We start from the raw sequence: 17779 nt of genomic DNA, 5'->3' as shown, positions 1-17779 counted from the left end.
ACGTTGCAACTTTGCCAGCCGTGTGTGGGCGCGCGACTTCTTTCCTCTTCTCTCGTTCTCCGCTTCTCCCTCCCTCCCTCCCTCCCTCCCTCTCCCTTCCACTCTCGCTCTCTCCCTCTCCCTCTCACTCTCACTCTCTCTCTCTCTCTCTCTCTCTCTCTCTCTCTCTCTCTTTCACTCTTTTTCTCTTGGTTCGCCCGCTCTCGCCCCTTCTCCCTCTCCCCTTTACTCGTTCTTTTTCTTTCGCCGACCGCGCTTGGGGTAGGTCATGGCGGAACCGCGCGAGCGAGCGAATGACGAGGAAGGAGAGAAAAAAAGAAGAGGAAGAACGAGCCGTACGCGACGCGTACAGAACGTTCGGCCGGCACACGACTTTGTAACGCGTACCTTTCTCCTTCGCTTTGGGCGGCCACGCTTTTGACAAGATATCTGTCATCGCGAGGCAACGTTGCTGGACGTCTCGCGCTATATCCGACCGATTTTTGCCAGTTTGCCCCTATCGTTCGATTTGTCGAATAGACGAGATTCGCGAGGAAATGGAACGACGAAAGGTAGCGCGAGAGATGGAGCATCGAACTGTACTTTCGTAAGCCCGACCGGCTTCTACGGCTTGGGTTTCTTCGAAATTTAGCTATTTGCCGTTCTTTCTCTTACCCGTTGGTCTGCGACTCTCGTCTACAGTTTCACCGAAGATCGAACAATTCGATTAGAAGGATCTTAACAGCCGGCACGGGGCCGGCGTTATTGTTAGCGATCATGCGATCTGAAAATCATAGAAAATTACTGAAAAGCCAGGAAACTTTGTACGTACTGAACGGGCAGAAGGTATGGTTGCCCCTGGACTTGAGATGTCGTAATTTTGCCTTCGCCATAACGGCTACGCGGCACGGAAGTTCTTCCCTCTTCCCGCCCTTCTATCTTTCATCCTCCGAGTTTTCTTCTTCGACTTGGAACAGAAAGCTTTCTCGCCCCCCCCCAATCTCCTCTTCCCTCCCCCTCGCCCCTCGCCACCCCGTCGCTCGCCCCTCGCCACACCGCGCCTTTTCGTAATAGTAGAAGGGTTAGCGAAACAATGGCACGCGCGTGAACACGGTTATTTAAATAATACGATGGAACCTCTTCGGGGTTGAAGGTAAAAAAGTAAGTTACGCTCAAGGGGACGGTGAAACCGAACGTGAGAAAGGCTCTTTTTGTTTTTGGTACCTGCGCGAAACGCGGTTATCCTCGTGGAACTTTTTCGAACGACAGAAAGGTTAAGCAGACTCGAATGCATCGCGTATGGGTAGCGTAATTGTCTCCGCCTTGCGTCGCTTAATCGCGCTCTAATCGTAGCACGCGTCTCGTGCGTCAGAGACGATTCTGCGAGTATCGATCCGAGCGTTCATAGTCTCTTGAAGCTTCCACCCTTTTTTTTTTTTTTCGTCATCTTCTTCTTGCGCCCGTGGCGCAGTTCCGGTTCTGGCAGCTGTCGTCGATTGAAAATCGGGACGCTGGATCTGGTCAAGGGTAAGCCCGTGGCTGCGTTACGTTACGCTCCGATGTCGAACCGGTTTGAAGGTGGGGTGAAGCAGAGATTTGGAGAGAAAGAGCCGACGCAAAAAATTCATTTGTATCGCCGGAAGGGTCGCGCAGAGGTGTCGAAATAATTGGATTTTAATTTTCCAGCCAGTGAAAGAACAAAAACCGCTTTCTCTATCGTCGGCTACGTTCTCTGCGCCCCGATCGACAACCATGAGAATCACTCGGCGACGAGTGTTTGTACAACGTCGCGACGCATTAATGTTTTCGACTTTCCATCTTCTTCCGCACCCTTTGTTTTCCCACGATTCGTAACGGGCAACGGGTTTATTTCGTTGACGCGGCCCACGGTTAATAATCATCGTGGTCGCGACGCGTCCGGGGCTCCGCTTTGCTCGTGCACGACCGATCGTTTCGCAATCGAACGATCGACGTGGAACGAGCGTGAAAAAGGCGTGCAAAAGGCGTGCAAAAGGCGACAGATGCCGTGAGAATCATCGGCGCGTTTCCGCCTTTGAAAAATGGCGGAGAGCAACGAGAGTCGATTAAGTGTGCGCGTCGCTTTTAACATTTTGTCACGAGCCCCGGCGGCCACGCTCCTCCATCGAAGATTCGCCGTTACGGAGCGCCACAAAGGAAGCGAATGTTTTAATTAAATCCCGGCAAAACGTGAAAACTTCGCCATCGTGCGGCGTTTTTGCGATTTTCCGAAAGTTTCGCCTCGGCCGAGCTCGCGAGTCGCTTTCAAGGTGGCGATGGACGAGGGAGTGGAATCGCCGCGCTACCAAACCACCTCGCCGCCGCCTCTCCATTCATCCCGCCGCAGTTAGCGAGAATAAAAGAAGTCGGAAAAACAAAAGAGCGCCACAGCTACTTAGCGAAACAAATTGTTGCTTTCGTACTCGGGACGAGAATTTAAAAGTTTTGCACGAGCCGCTTCTCTTTTCACTCTTCCCCGCCATCCCCTTCTCCGTCCCTATGTTCTTCGTGGCTTTCTCCTTTCTCCTCCTCCTCTCTCTCACTCTCTCTCTCTCTCTCTCTCTCTCTCTCTCTCTCCCTCCCCCTCAACCTCCGGGCATCTCGTTCTTTCGAGTCGAACGGATAGACGAACTCGATTCACGGCTCGTTAGCGGTGCTTCCTTTCCCTTCATTTCGGTTGTGCCTCGTAAAAGGACAACGCCATATACGCGGAGACTCGTACTATCGATCGCGACTGAGTGTCCCATTAAATCGGTTGCATCGTGCGTGGAATACGCGTATGGAACAATTAAACGCGGTATTGTCTCGCGAGCTGCGAGGTACCGTTGGCCGAGACGCTCGGTCATCTACCTACGGATCTTGTCCGTAAAAATCCACCGTCCGCGATCTTCTCGTAAGAATCGCTGGATCGATCTCGAACCGCCACGGCGGTCAACATTTTATCGACGATCGTGGCGTCGCGCCGTTCGTTGAGCAGGCGATGAGCTGCCAGACGATTTCTTAGCAAGCGACGGATCTTTTAACGTTAAGATTAAAGGAAAATTAATAAATCCATACAGAGAAGCACATACACGCACGTAGAGCATGCTAGGCGCTGCGATAAACAAACTAACGAAAATGCGAGTGCAGAAAATAAAAACAATGAGAACGAAGAGAGACGAAGAGAGCGATATCTGCTCGTAAACTCGTAACTCGGAAAACGAGAATGAAGTGCGCGCAATCGTGAGATCAAAGACGCCATATAATTATAATATATACTGGTGTACGCATAGGTGTGACAGTTGCGTGAAACGTGCGGGAGGAACGTAGAGGAAAACGAGAAAAGAAGAAGAAAAGTAAGGGAAAAGAAGAAAGAAAAAGTTACGTACGTCGAGCCTCGTACGACGAATTGGCGAGAAAGAAAACGAGAAAAAGAAAAAGGAAAAGCGAGGAAAAAAAGAGAGAAAGAAAAAAAAGTGAGAAATTGCAGGAAGCTGCGTGACAAGGAGAAATAATAAGGGGATTTTGAACGGGCTGAGTATTCAACTCACTCGTTGCAGGGTGGACCAGCATTCCTCGAGGGTGCGTTCGCTGATGTTGCCCATTCCTCCGCCTCCGCCGGCGCCTCCCGCACCTCCAAGTCCCGCCGCAGAGGCACGAGACTATCAGGCAAGACAGGAGGCTCGTGTTAGTTTACTTCTCTCTGCTCTTTCTTATAGCCGGCAGTGATACAAAATCGCTTTCTTCCCTACCAAATATGGTGCTCTTACAGTAATTCGTGAAACGATCCCCGACTAGTCGCTCGAAATCTTTCCTTTTCCTTCGAAAGAATCTTCACGCGTGAAAACTGAAAGACGCTATAGAGATTTGGTAGGGGAGACGGATGAGCGTTGTTTAAACAACGCTCCAAAATAAAACAAGAAACGAGGAATCATCCGTAACGTCGGATAGTCGAGTCATTCAACTTTTTCCTCCACCACGTTCTTTTCGCTCGCTTCGACGTAGATCGTCCCTACCTGGTAAAATCGCGCGATACGAAAAGTCTGTACTAAGAAATCGGTTGTTGTTCTCCCTGTTTGTGTCGTAATTCACGCGAGCGAAAGAAACAGGAAAGAAGAAAGAAAAGAAAAAAAAAAAGAAAAAACAAAAGAGAGAAGAAGAAGAAAGAAAAAGGAAAAATGGTTCGGATTCCTATTGGCGGTGAGACCGAATCGGATCCGCGGGGATATATTTACTTAGTTTCCTCGTATCGAAGCTCGCGGACTGTGGCATCGCAGAAGCACGCCGCGATATTTTCTCGAGAACATCTTCTCGGCGTACCGTATGACGTATGCGTATAGTATTATCTGTGTTGCGCGGGTCAAGAACCCCGAGAGACGACGTATCTGCATCTCCTCGCATCGGTGTGCGTGGGCCGCGTTTGCATTTGTGGCCCCGTGACTCTAATGTGTGCGTGGCTGGCTGCTTTGCTTGGCTGCTAGCTGGAGCGCGAGCGCGCGCTCCCGCGCCAACATTCACTCTCTCTCACTCTCCCTCTCTTGCTCGTTCTGTTGCATGGCGTGCACATGTAGGTGTGCGTGTGCGTGTTCGTGTTCGTGTTGGTGTTCGCGTTCGTGTGAGTGTTCGCGTACGCGTGTTGAAGTACGCGATGTGGTAAGTCAACGTATTCCGATGTGCGTGAACCATGGTCAGTGTATCTCGGTACAGTCGCAGATTCAAACAGTCAGCGAAATTGTCGACGATGTAGCGCGATTTATTGAAAGTCATCCAGTTAAGCCGATACGCACGTTTTCGTCCGTATCCTGTCGATTCTGACAGGTCTGACATCTGGTCTTTTTTCGCCCTAATCGAGGAACTATCCGCATCCTCGTTGTTCATCTTAGTCACGAATACTTGATAGAAATCTCTCGCTCGAACGTTGGCTCCAGTTTAACGAAATCACGGAGTCTACGATTTTATAACTTGCGCTAGAAGAATTTAGACCTTTCGACGTTGTTAATCGAAAGCGGGACGAAGCATAGCGAAGCATACGAGAGAGATTCCACGTGATCTCGAGGCGAGACGAGACGCGTATTTTTCTCCATCGGTAGAAACTGTTTGAAAGTATTGTCCGGCGTCAGTCGGCCCAAGTGAATGACCCTATTTATCGGCGCATTATGCACTTTTATCGCGGTTGCCTCGTCCCAGTTATTTATCTCTTCCCTCCGCAGCTACGGACGAGAAAAGTCTAACCGAGATCGAGTAAATAAAAATGGAAAACAGAGAGACAGACAGACAGACAGACAGACAGACAGACAGACAGAGAGAAAAAGAGTGAGAGAGAGAGAGAGAGAGAGAGAGAGAGTGAGAAAGAGTATCGTTTTATCGATCGTGTAAACGTATTATTCTTACCTGCAGCTCGTTGACAAGCTTTTCAGTCAGGCTGGCGTCGTGGGAGTCTTGGCTGGTCGCGCCCGGACTTAGCATCGAGTTCTGGGAGTTCTGTTGTTGGTTGGCCGACATGTTCATCCCGGCGAGGGCTCCGTTCTGAGCGATGCTGCCCGCCATGTTGAGCGCCTGCTGTTGCAGGTTCTGCGTCAAATTTTGAGCCTGTTGTTGCAAATTCTGCGTAAGGTTTTGCGCTGCCTGTTGTTGCAGCGCCTGTTGACTCAAGCTCTGGCCGAGGTTCTGGGTCAAATTCTGCGCCTGTTGCTGCAACGTTTGCGACAAATTCTGCGCCTGACTTTGGATATTTTGTTGCAGGTTTTGGCTGGCCTGGCTCAAGTTCTGCGGCTGATTGAGCAACTGTTGCTGCTGTTGGGGAGACAGACTCGGGGTCAGACTTTGCGCGAGATTGTGCTGCAGAGTTTGCCCTAGGTTCTGTTGCATGTTCTGCGTCAAGGCTTGAGTCAACGCCTGCCCCAGGTTCTGATTGAGAGCCTGAGCCGCCTGGACCGCTTGAACGGCCAACGACGGACTCGAGGCTTGGGACATGCTTTGTTGTGCTTGTGCGAGACTGTGAAGACTCTGTGCCATGCTGGACGTGATGGCGCCCTGATGGTCGGCCTGCGGCGAGGGCGTCGTCGGTGCCGGCGAAGACTGATGCTGCGCTCCTTGAGCCGTTTGTTGGCCCATGGACATCGCGTGCTGTTGTTGTTGCTGCATCTGCTGTTGCGGACTGGCGGTCTGTCCTAATGCCGCGTTAGCGGTCTGCTGCACCTGCGAGACGTTCTGTTGTTGTTGTTGTTGTTGCTGCTGCTGCTGCTGTTGTTGTTGTTGCTGCTGCTGCTGCTGCTGCTGACCAAGAGGGCTGTGCATCTGTTGCACTTGCTGTTGAGTCGAGTTGGAGATAGGGCTGTGCTGTATGCCCGGCGAATGCTGAGGCGGACCCCTCTGCGGTTGTTGCCAGTAGTCCGACATTTTGAAAACATGCTGTCGCAGCGCGTGAAGATTCGCGGCCGCCGCTGTGACGGCCGAGGCTTGGACCTCCATGGGCTCCGGCTCGTTTTCGAGGTCCGGTTCGGGCGAGCTGCAAGGATCCTCGTCTTCCTCCTCGTCCTCCCTCTCGGTGATGTCCTCGTCGTCCTCGTCGTGGATCCTGACGGATCTGTCAACCTCGGGCCCGACCGACCCTCCTCCACCAACACCAGCAACACCACCGCCACTTCCACCGCCGCCACTTCCGCCACCGCCACCTCCACCGGCTCCACCGCCACCTCCTCCACCTCCTATCCCACCCCCCGAATCGCCAGAGTGGAGATGATTTCCGGGATGATGCTGATGATGATGATGCTGCTGAAGGTGATGGTGTGGTCGCGAATCTGGATTTTGGCCCTGCTGCTGCTGATGTTGCTGCTGCTGGTGCTGCTGGTGCTGCTGCTGCTGTTGTTGTTGCTGCTGCTGCTGCTGTTGGTGTTGATGGTGATTCTGTTGTTGGTGGTGGTCCAAGCCAAAGTCGGGTTGGGTTTGCGTCTGGGCACGTAGGTCCAGGGCCGCCGTCGCGTCCGAAATTTTGAGGCCTTCGCGAGAAGCCCGGGCTACCCCCTTCCGGCGCAGCTTGCCCGCTTTTTCGCACCCCTTTCGGTAAGCAGCTCGACGGCCGGCACACTTCCGCGCTCGCCGCCGTTCCTTCCTATCTTTCTCTCCGCTGTATCGCGCTCTTCTTAGCCCAGGATCGTCTTAAGGACAACGATCCTCGCTCGACGTGGGCGGCGGGTAACGTCACTTACTCGCCACCTGCTTCGACTTCCCGGGCCTGCTGCTGCTGCTGCTGCTGCTGCTGCTGTTGTTGTTGTTGCTGCTGCTGCTGCTGCTGCTGCTGCTGCTGCTGCCTCCCGCTACTTGGCTCATGAAACTCTTTCCCTCGATACACCTCTTGGCTCTTTTTTTTTTTGGCCTCTTCCTCGGCCGTTTCTCACTCTGCCTTGGTACCACGGTCTCTTGCGCCACTCGGCCTCTTTCCTCACTTGTCTCGTCGTTGGCTCCTCTCCGGTCTTACTCGTCTTATTCGCAAGCACCACCGATCCGTTGTTCTCTCTACGATCGATGGCCCTTCCACTTTTCTCGATCTTTCGAAACCCGTCTCCCGTAACTCGATCACCGATATTGATACCGATAGCTCTTTATATCTCTCGCTGATCGTGTACAAGCGTCTCCGCAGTTCGGTGATTCTAGCAACTTCTTCCTCCTCTTCTTCTTCTTCTTCGTCTTCTCCCTCAGATCCTCCTTCCACTAACGTGCATTAACGTTCTGATACGTAAGTGTTTCTTCTAGCCGTGTGCGCGCGCCCGTTTTAGTGCGTGCGCGCGCGTATGTGCGTGCGAGTGTGCGTGCGTGCGCGCGCGTGTGTGTTGTGTGTGTGTGTGTGGTGTGTGTGTGTGAGAGAGCGCGCGTGTGTGTGCCCGATGAATCGATGCGCGCGCGAATGGACGTCCTCCGTCAGCGGAGAACAGCCTATTTCTTTGTTCTATCTAACTTAAAGTCTATCATACACTTAAGTTCAGGTTAAAATTCAGGATTGCCCAGCCCGGACGGTGTGAACGAGAAGGACAGTCCGTGCAGACGCGAGACTCTCTGTTGTTGGTCGAAGTATCTGTCGTAGAGCAGAGTCTGTGCTGCCGGGTGAGAAATCACGCTTGGCGGATAGATACTGCTCGTCCCGCTTTGCCCTGAGTAGTTAGTAGCCCCGTTATGTCGATGTGCGTGTGTGTGCGTGTGCGCGGACGTGCAAGCCCTTTCGTCGAATGCCGAAGGAAAAGGGACTGGCGCGTCGGCCGTGTGTGATACGTAGTGTGATTTCTTTGAACCGGGACGACAGTTCTCCTCTGTCGGGATTTCGGTCACTCCGTCTGCACAGCGTGTGTCGAAGACGCTGTGGCTGGCATCCGCCGCTACCGATCGCCGATTCTCCTTTCGTTTACAGGTTCAGCGGTGCCCGCGTCCTCTCCTATACGATCCTTCGTCCTGTTCGTTTCGCGTCTGTTCACACGACTCCTCCTCGAAATGCGACTCTAGGGTTTTTAACTCTTTAAAAGGAATTCTATTCGATTATCGATTAACCGCTCGTCGTTACCGATATCGTCGATGGTAGTTGTGGTTGCTTCTTATTATCGTTTAGCTTTAATAATATTGCACTTAGGTACACTCGTTTTTTGAACACACTGAAATATATATGTATGCGGCGCGAGGTTCTCTCTAACGAGCTTCTTCACTTCTTTCTTCCTTTTCCTTCGTCCTTGCTCTACCGACTTCTTGCTTTCACTTGATTCCTTTGCCCTCTCTATCAAATCTATCCTTGTCCCGGATCTTCTCTTTCTTCACCTTCTTCTTCCCTTTCTTCTTTTTCTTCTTCTTCTTCTCCTGCTCCTCCTCCTGCTCCTTCTTCTTCTTCTTCTTAATATTATTCTTCTTAATCCACCTTTCTCTTCTCTTCCGCTACGCTCTATCCGCCTTCCTCTTTCCTTTTACGTTATCGAATCACTTCCGTCGCAACCCCGCTTCTACGCGTCTCGCTTTCGCTCTTCTTTTACACCTGTGTTCCTCCGCTTCTTCTGCTTTGCTCGTCTTATTCTGCTTCTTCCGCTTTGTCCAGTCTTCCTCTCCTGCGCGGGAATCTCTTGCTGCAACGCGTCTCCCGCTCGAAGCTGCAATTCAAAAAGAAAACGCTATTTTTATGCCGACTGTTTCTCACCGGCGTGCTTCCGATTCAACCGGCTACGTCTCTACGACGCGACGACCCGCGCGCTACGTTTCGCTCGATCTCCGATCTATTCGCGAGTTCTAAGCATGCAACTTATAGGCTATGGTCCATGGATTCGAGGGCTACGGCGTTTGACAACTTCGCAACTGAACGCCCTCGTCGAACGGATCGGGCTATCGAGACACGTTTTGTCACTCGCGACGAAATTCTTCGTTCTCCGATTTTCGTAAAATTCACGGCACGTGAGTTTCGACAAGCGACGCTTCGATGTTCGTAACGTTTGGTTTTCAACGAGCGGCGAAAGTGGCGAATAGAACGGCGGGACACGTACTCGTCGAGCAGGAAACGAAAGGATTTCGGGATTCGCCGGAACGTCGAATGATTCTCGATTCGAGAAACGAGAGAAAGGTGTCCGTTTCTCTTTCGAATTACTACCGGCCAAGGGAACAATTTGGAAAATGGTATGAAAAAGCGACTGGTCACTTTAACTGCACTGTCACGAACTGTTATCGGCCCGTTACGAACGATTCGTCGGAGTAGTTTGACGAGAACACGTGTGCCGGGAGACACGGTGGCGTTTGGCCGTCGCGTCGCGCATTACAGGCGATCGCTCTTAAAAAGGAAATTCGTTGGTAAAAATCGTTCGATCCTCGATAAACTGACGCATTTTGATAAAATAATTGCAGTCGCGTGGTCTCGTTTAAAGAAGCTGCCGGTTGCGAGAGGGATGCGTGGGAAGAGAGGATCACCGCGGTGTTTAATTATGTCATTCTGCGTCGCGTATCCGACCAACACTCGTGTTTTTCACGTGGAAACAGCGGCGAAACTCCGATCTTTTTCGCGGTTTGAACTCATCCATCCATTAGCGAATTAACGAATCCTTTTTGCACGTTTCACTCGCGTTTACCGAAATTAATTAACTCGATAAAAACAAGTTGCACGCGATTACGGACATGAGTGACTAAAATGTTCTAGCACGTTTCTCGGTCGGCCACTACGAACGGCTGGTTGCGGTGCTACGAACAGAGACCAAAGAGAGATAGCCGTTTCCAACGGGTCGCGACACGACGAGATACATTTCACATAGGCGTGTTTTTCCAACGTCTTCTAGACTCGACGACGATTCAAGATCTACAAGGAGACCCGTACAGAGGATGGTAATCCGTCGCATTGGTCGGAGCATGACGACAATCGCTCATCACCTTGCAAACAGCGGTCGGCATCGTTCGCGGCATCGACAGGCTCTTTCGTCGTCGACGCGTTTTCCGACCGCCGGACGATATCGTCGCATCGACCCGCGAACGAATTGGTCGAAAGTTTCAAGATGTTGTTCGGCGAGTATCGAGCCAACACCTCGTCCGAGCGACTCGTCGGCGCGGCTGTTTTCGTTCGTTTAGCCGTATCTTAACAAGGCACTCCATCGCATCGCCGGCCTGATACCGGGATTAAGAAATGATCGAGCCGTCCACGAACGCGACGAAACACTGCAGACGACGATGACGTGTACCGGGCATGTCAGGCAAGTGGAATGGAGGGGGTGGATCAGCCAGCGGTGGTTGGCCGAAAGAGGGGAAAACTGACTAAAATCACGATGGAAAAAATAAACGATCGGCAGATCTCTCGAGCACGTATTCTCGTCTGCGTGGGAGGAACGTTGATCACTGTTTTTCCAAGTCCAACTCGCGGGTTCGTGCACTGAGAGTCGAACGGCCGATGAAGAGGCCGTCACGTAATCGAAGGAAAATCCAAGATTCCCTACGCTCCGTTCGGATCGGATGTGATTTCTCGCGGAGGGAGATGCGTCGTGTCGATGATAGCAGCGATCGAGGAAAAAAACGAGCAGGACGTGTGTAAACGCACTTGGTCCGCTTCTCTCCTCGGAGTTGGAGCGTTGAGAGTGTGTCTGTCAAGCAAGACGATGATGCGTTGTTCCAGTATCCGGTTGCAGTCACGAAGACGCAGAAACACCACGACGACGGTAACGATAACGATAGCGACGACCTCGACGACGACGACGACGACGACGACGACGACGAAGACGATGACGATGACGATGACGATGACGATGACGATGACGACGACGATGACAACGACGATTCACGACGACGACTCAGGACGACGACGACGACGACGATTCACGACGACGACGACGATTCACGACGACGACGACGACGACGACGACGAGTCACGAAGACGACGACAACGGCGCGTGTACGATGAAGGAAAAAGCTCTCTCCTCTTCCGCGTTCTCGAGTCCTTGACGGAGGAGGAACCGAAACTGACTCGGGTCTGCGGCTCGCGAGAAACGCTAAGTCCTTCTCCGTCGGGGGCCGGTGGTGGCGCGCTTCTCAGACCGCGTGCGTCTGACTAAAAGCCACCCCCTCGTGCCTTAAAGAACGCGTGTTCGGGTAGGGGCGTTGTCTTAGGTGGTGCGCGGTCGCGAAATTTCTGGCTGCCTCCGATCGCCTTTGCCGGCTCCGTTTTCCGCCTAAGAGACTCGCGAGCCAGGGTCCTTAGGACCTGGGCCCCGGCCCAGGTCACCCTCGACCGACGTTCGACCCTTGACCGGTACTCCCACGACCAAAATCTACCTCCGAGAGGACGAAAAACTGAGCCTTCCCTAGGACAGCAGTTTTCAAGCCACCCCTCTTTTCCTTCGCCCCCACCAAACAGCTTACGACGAGGCGCGCGCTCTGTCTCCCCCTTTTCCTCAACGCTCTGTGTTCGGCCACCCCTCGCGCCCTGCTCCTTCTGCACAAGCTCCTCGTCGTGGGTGGGGGACACTCGGCAGCCGACTCCGCCGACGTCTCCGACGGGGGTAGCTTTTCTAAGGGGTGAGAAAGAGAGTGGGGCGAGTGTATCTCTCTTTTTCCCTTTGCCTCTTTTTCACCTTACCTTCCCTCCACCGATCTGTCTATCCTTCCCTTTTACGCCGTCGTTTCCGTTTCTCCGCCGTGCCTCCCCTCTATCCTCCCTCTCGAGAAAAGCCTGCGGAAACGCAGGATGCAAGAACTCTGATCATCCTCGTCCGTGTACCTGAGTCGCCGATGCCTGCTCTCCCTCCGTCCCTGACGCGCCCCCCTCCCTCGCGTTCCTACGGCAACATAAACACGCGCCTACTTTTCTTCCAAAGTTCGTCCAAGATCGCCCTTGAAAGTAGCATCCGTAGCTCGCGAGATGTAACTGGAACGCGTACCACCGCGGTATGTCGCCGTCCTTGGCTATTTCTCTCTTTTTCCTTTAACTTTAACGCCTAAATCTATCGTATGTACAGCCGTGCGAACGTTACGACACGATGAATTCGACTGACCGAAAAATTCTTGTCGAGGGCTCGTGTAAGGGGGTGTGTGTGTGTATGGCTGCAGTCTGAGGTACGCGTAAAAAGAAGGGGACCGTCGTATAAAAATGGCCTCCTCCCTTATGCTTCGTATGGCCACACACGCGTGACTAACCAGAACGAGGGGGAGTGGAACGCGCTTTCTTTTTTATCCTTTCCCGCTTAGCTCTTCTAACCCCACGAGTCGGATTTTTCCTCGTCGACCGAAAGCTTTTGCGCCACGTGTCTTTCTCGTCCTAACCGCGTAGCTGGTGTACGAACGCTGCGTTGCGTCGTCGTGGCCGTTAGTCGCGCGCGCGCTGCGTTACGTGCTATAAATTCTGACAATTAGCCGCGAAGGAGGGTGGCTTGTTTCCGTCTCGCGGAGATCTCGATCGAACGATAGATCGTCGACCTCGAGCAGGACGTCGACTTTTCAACGGAGGCGCCGATGTTCGTTTCATAGCCGAGGCTGGTCGATGGTCATCCTACTCGTCTTACGCACCCTCCTCGTCGAATAGACGATCCCTTCCCTTCCTCGTCTAACGTGTCTGCCCCCACCGTCCTGCCAAGCTTTCCATCCCTTCCTGCCACGGCAACGTCTTTCCCCTCTACTCTCGTTCTTCTCCTCTTTCTAGCTGTCACTTACTCCCGCGCGAAACACCCTCCACCCTCCGAGAGTCTGTCCTTTCCTCTGCCCGCTTTTCCCTTCCTTCGTTCGGTCGCTTTCACCCCCACCACCGGCCGGCGATCCCCACGCGTCGCATTTTTACGTCGGTCTCGTCCTTTTTTCCACGTGGCGTGCACGTGGAAGTGTGAGTCCAGGGGGCGGAGAAGCTCACCACCCTCTTTTTTTTCCGCTCCAACCCCACGGCCGCGTGCTGCTGCGTCGCCTCGTACACAGCGTCCACCCTGCCCATACCGTTCACCGCCTAGATAGCCACGAGACGCTTTCCACGCTTCAGAACGTGGACGAAAGTTGCCGCAAGAAAGTAGCCGCCCGTCCGTGGATTCTTCGTTCCCGCTGCCTTCGTCCCTTTTGCTACCCTTGCGCGACACGCACGTGCAAACGCCTAACCGTGCGTGAAGATTCGTTCGCTCGATGGACCTCGAGCTTTCCTTCTCGCGCGAGTTCAAAGAGTCCGAGACTGCGACGGATAGATAGATAGACAGACAGACAGATAGAGAGAGAGAGAGAGAGAGAGAGAGAGAGAGAGAGAGAGAGAGAGAGAGAGAGAGAGAGAGAGAGAGGGAGGGACGCGGATGTCGCGGATCACCTAACCTTTTCGTTTCGTCGTCGCCGAGAGTAGAAGTGAGAAGAAGAGAGAAGAAGAGAGAAGAAGAGAGAGAAAGATCGAACCAGTTCAATGGAGAAACGTTTATGTTTTGGAAACGTCGACACGTGCCTCTCGATCTATCCGCCGGCAATTTCTGACAGATGTCCGTAACCGTACGTACGAGCATTTTTCCATCGGACATCTGCATAAACACGCAAAACTGCGGCGCGGGGGTGTGTACGAAACGACGGGGCCCTGTACCACGATCGCGATCGAACTTCCGGTCGTGACAGCCTGTTACCGACGTAGGAATTTCGGCGAGGTTGCGAAACAGAAAGTACGTACGGCCTTCTCCCTTGCGTTTCGTAACGTCGTACGCGATATACGACACGTTTGACCTACAAATCGTTGTTTCACGTTCCCCGTGAGAGAATCGTTGACGAGTCTCGCGAAACGAACGACAAAATAGCTCGAAGCAGACTCTCGGAGGAAGCACCCTATCTACTAATTCCCCGTTTACTAACCGATGAGAGCTATCTACGATCAAATGACCGGGTAGAGCGCGGGTTACCCGGCGATATTTTTCAAGTAGCCCGCAAACTTCTACGACGGGAAAAATACGCACGAATTTATGGACTAAGGCGATATGTGTGGACGCTGGGAGGGGGAGACCGGGCATTGGGCAATCGAGGCTCGTTTTAAATTACAAATGAACCGGCGGCAGGGTAAAAACAGGTGAGAGTCGAGGCTCTTTTGCGAAGGGTGGGTGGATCGCGAGCTGCATGCGCACATATGCACCGGATAGCGTTCGCACGGGCCGTTCGAGAGAACGAGCGAGCGAACGAACGACCAATTGCACCTACGTACGTGCACACGTTCATGTAACATTTTAGATCCCAATCCCGATCCCGATTCCCCCTGATCCCGATCGGCAGCTGGAACCTCGACGAGCCAGCCGACACAGAAGGATACTCGAGTCGGTGCATACGACGTGCACGTGTACTTGCATCTTGGCGGCCAGTTGTGCCGCGCCGTGCCGCGCCGCGCCGCGACTCTCCTTCTCTCTTCCATCCGTCTCGTTTTCATTCGTCCCACCTTTCTTCCTCCTTTTCTCTCTTTCTCTCTCTCTCTCTCTCTCTCTCTCTCTGTGCGTGTGTGTGTGTGTGTGTGTGTGTGTGTGTGTGTGTGTGTGTGTGTGTGTGTGTGTGTGTGAATCAACTCGATCGACTACCCTGATAGAACCGACCGGCCTCCGCGTAGGAAGACATTTGTCTTCTGGCCCTGATCTTGCCTTCTTTCTTTCGATTGTCCGCCTTCTCGGCCAAAACGAGACCCTCGACCTGCTCTCCGTTCAACCGCCTCCGATGCCAACCATACGCTTTGCCTCGATACGCTTTGAATATCTTACGCGTACAGACTTGACTTTTGTCGGATCGTACCTTTGCTTCCTGCTGAGCGCATAGAATGTCGCGGTACGCGTTGGCGTGTACTTTGTCTCCCCAATCCATTACGGTATTAATACATCGTATTAATAGCACGCTCTAGCACGCTAATAAAGCGAAAAGTTGCTTTTTACCGTACGCGTATATTACATCATCGCCTCGTGCTTAATGGTCGAACGGAGCATCGAAACGGCAGCGAAATTTTGACTGCTGCTCGTGTGAAGTAGCCTCGCCGATTCATCCCCTCGAGAGGAAACTACCCCGTGACGAAGTGACGCCTGGTGGCGGGCCAACGAACCAGGGGCGAACGAATACAGAAAAGGGTGACTCGTTCTCTTAGGTTTCTGTCTGTGCTAACCGTTTGGCGTCGCGCGAGATTATCGATCCGATTGCTTTGCAAGTGCGCGCGATCCGTGCTCGATCCGTGCACAAAGCAGAACGAAAATATGATATTTCTCGGAGAAAGTGGCCCGTCTGTCTGACCATTGGTCAGAATCGAAACAATTGGTGAACCGTGAGATAAACACCGTGAACCGTGAGATAATCGAAATCGAAACGACGAAACGACGATTCGGAGGATAAAACGCGACGCAGAGTATCGAAACTGCAATCCGGATTAAGAATTCTAACGGTAGCTGTGCTCGCCAGTAGGATGAAATGAGCGACGCGTCCGGCGCATTACGCAATGAAAGAAACAAATGAAGCTTAATAGAAAAACTGCCCGCGCTAGAAAAACCATTCCATCGTGCGTTTAGTACAGCTGCGGCAGAAAGTGCGCTCGCGTTTCTACACCCTTCCTCCGATCGTAATGCGGATTTCCTTCGAGGAACTTTCTTTTCTCCGATATTATCGCCTACACTCGCCGAATAGTAAATGGCAGCTCGATTAGAGGGGAAAAAGAAGCGGCACGCAGCAGCGATTCGACCTATGTTACAGAATCTCGTTATCCTAGGATCATTATAGAGAGCGAGGGAAATGTGACGAATTTGTCCGAGTTGTTTGCACAAGCGCCCCGGTATTCACGATGATGGACAAAATCCGCGCGATGTACCGAACATCGATTTGACAAACACCGTTCCGCTCGCACATCTCGACAGGGCTGAACGAATTTCGTACGATCAAAGAGAAAAAAGAAAATAGAAGAAAGAGAGAAGAAAAAAGAGAGAAAGAACGGACAGAGGACACGTATCGGTGTTGACGCGTCGATCGACGATAAAAGAATCGTGGTGCCGCGTGGCGCGATGATGCGCGCGCGAGATCGATTTTTCGATTCGCGGACGGCAAGGACGCTCGATTTCCTATTAATTCATTCTGACGGAAAATCGCGGGAGTACCGAGGCGCGTGTTCCCGTTCGAGATCAAAGTGTCGAGGAAACTCGGCGCGGACGCGCCGCAACGAGGCTGTGAAACGCGCGTCGTTCGCATTTTTCCCGACTGTACACGTACCACCACTGTCGTCGTCTGTGGCTATGTCAATAGGAGCCAATCTAAGTACATATGCACACACAGATGTAATGCAACGCGCGGCGGTGCACGCTCTGTAGACCGTGATGCAATCGTGCCTCGTGCCTCGTGTCTCGCGCGGTTTCGACATTCTCTTTGCCCCGCGTTATGCACAAAGTGCGGCAACGAGTGCCGTGGCATAAAATTGATGCGATTCGATTCACAGACAAACATCGCTACGCTCGATCGTCTCTTCTGCTATCTGGTTTTGCAGCCGGGCCGATCGATTTCGATCGTTGGCGCGGCTCGAGCAGACAGAGCGAAGAAGAGAGAGAGAGAGAGAGAGAGAGAGGAGGAGGAGAAGAGTTGCATTGCGAGGACGGCTGCTGCCATTTTTCGCGACTCGCCGCGAACGAACACGCAGATAAGATAAGAGAACGCGGATCCAGGATCAAGGTGACGAAGATAAGAGCTTGGTCGGAGATCGAACAGTATCACGAGTCGACCGACTTGCGGTTGCCGTTGCGGTTGAAAATGCGAGATGAAACGGTCGAAGATCGGCCAGCGATGGCATTCTGGCATTCGTCGTCGATGACTGGAGAATAGAATAGTATAGGATAGAATAGAATAGAATAGGATAGAATAGAATAGAATAGAATAGAAGAGAATAGAAGAGAAGAGAAGAGAAGAGAAGAGAAGAGAAGAGAGGGAGCAAGTATGGAGATTCTTGCGATTTAAACAGGAGTTGGAATTGCGATTGCCGTTATTTCACAGAGGGTGGGATAACAGAGGGGGGGGGGAGGGTAGGCCGTTAATCGCGGCGAATGCGAACGGTCTGGACGGAAATAGCCGGGCGGCCGAGCGATCGCCGAAAGTTGGACGGTTTTTTAGGGGGTCGAAACGCAGCTCGACCGATCGGGAAGGGGAATTTTCCGTGGAAATCATCGACGTGTCCCGGGTCATCGACGAGCTCGAACCCGGAACACGAAACAGACACGCGTGCAAACGCATGTGCACGTACTAGCGGGAATAGGAAGGTGGTAGGCCGGTGTCTCGTATATCGGGGTGGTGGTTCCCGCATAGAACGCCGTGCGACGGCCTCCCATTGGCCTCCCATTGGCCGGTCCGGGGGTGGCTCGCTGCAGTC

The 17779-nt window shown here is 52.7% G+C and overlaps 2 protein-coding genes across 17 annotated transcripts in view; both read right to left on the bottom strand.

The window, feature by feature from the left end:
* dati (zinc finger protein datilografo) overlaps positions 1 to 8936 on the bottom strand; it is a 63237-nt gene extending 54301 nt beyond the window's left edge. For 12 of the 15 annotated variants that reach the window (XM_069126980.1, XM_069126987.1, XM_069126995.1 and 9 more), the window contains exons 1-2: positions 5368 to 7134; positions 3528 to 3638 (exon numbers count right to left, since the gene is read on the bottom strand). In XM_069126980.1, coding sequence (XP_068983081.1) covers positions 3528 to 3638; positions 5368 to 6447 — 1191 coding nt within the window. In that variant the 5' untranslated portion in view covers positions 6448 to 7134. Of the gene's footprint in view, positions 1 to 3527; positions 3639 to 5367 lie in introns of all 15 variants that reach the window. The other 3 variants (XM_069126993.1, XM_069126994.1, XM_069126990.1) reach the window with 2 other exon arrangements.
* A 24-nt stretch (positions 8937 to 8960) lies between these two features.
* Positions 8961 to 17779, bottom strand: part of LOC138186796 (uncharacterized) — a 29178-nt gene continuing 20359 nt past the window's right edge. Inside the window, exon 2 of one of the 2 annotated variants that reach the window (XM_069127003.1) lies at positions 8961 to 9098. In XM_069127003.1, the coding sequence (XP_068983104.1) occupies positions 9020 to 9098 (79 nt within the window). In that variant the 3' untranslated portion in view covers positions 8961 to 9019. The remainder of the gene's footprint in view (positions 9099 to 17779) is intronic. The other variant, XR_011174997.1, reaches the window with a different exon arrangement.

Source organism: Bombus flavifrons, chromosome 14 (genome assembly GCF_040668555.2).
Source record: "Bombus flavifrons isolate JBK064 chromosome 14, iyBomFlav1_principal, whole genome shotgun sequence".
Classification (NCBI taxonomy): Eukaryota; Metazoa; Arthropoda; class Insecta; order Hymenoptera; family Apidae; genus Bombus; species Bombus flavifrons.
Note: the sequence above shows the minus strand (reverse complement) of the source record. Positions and strands in the feature narration are given on the sequence as shown.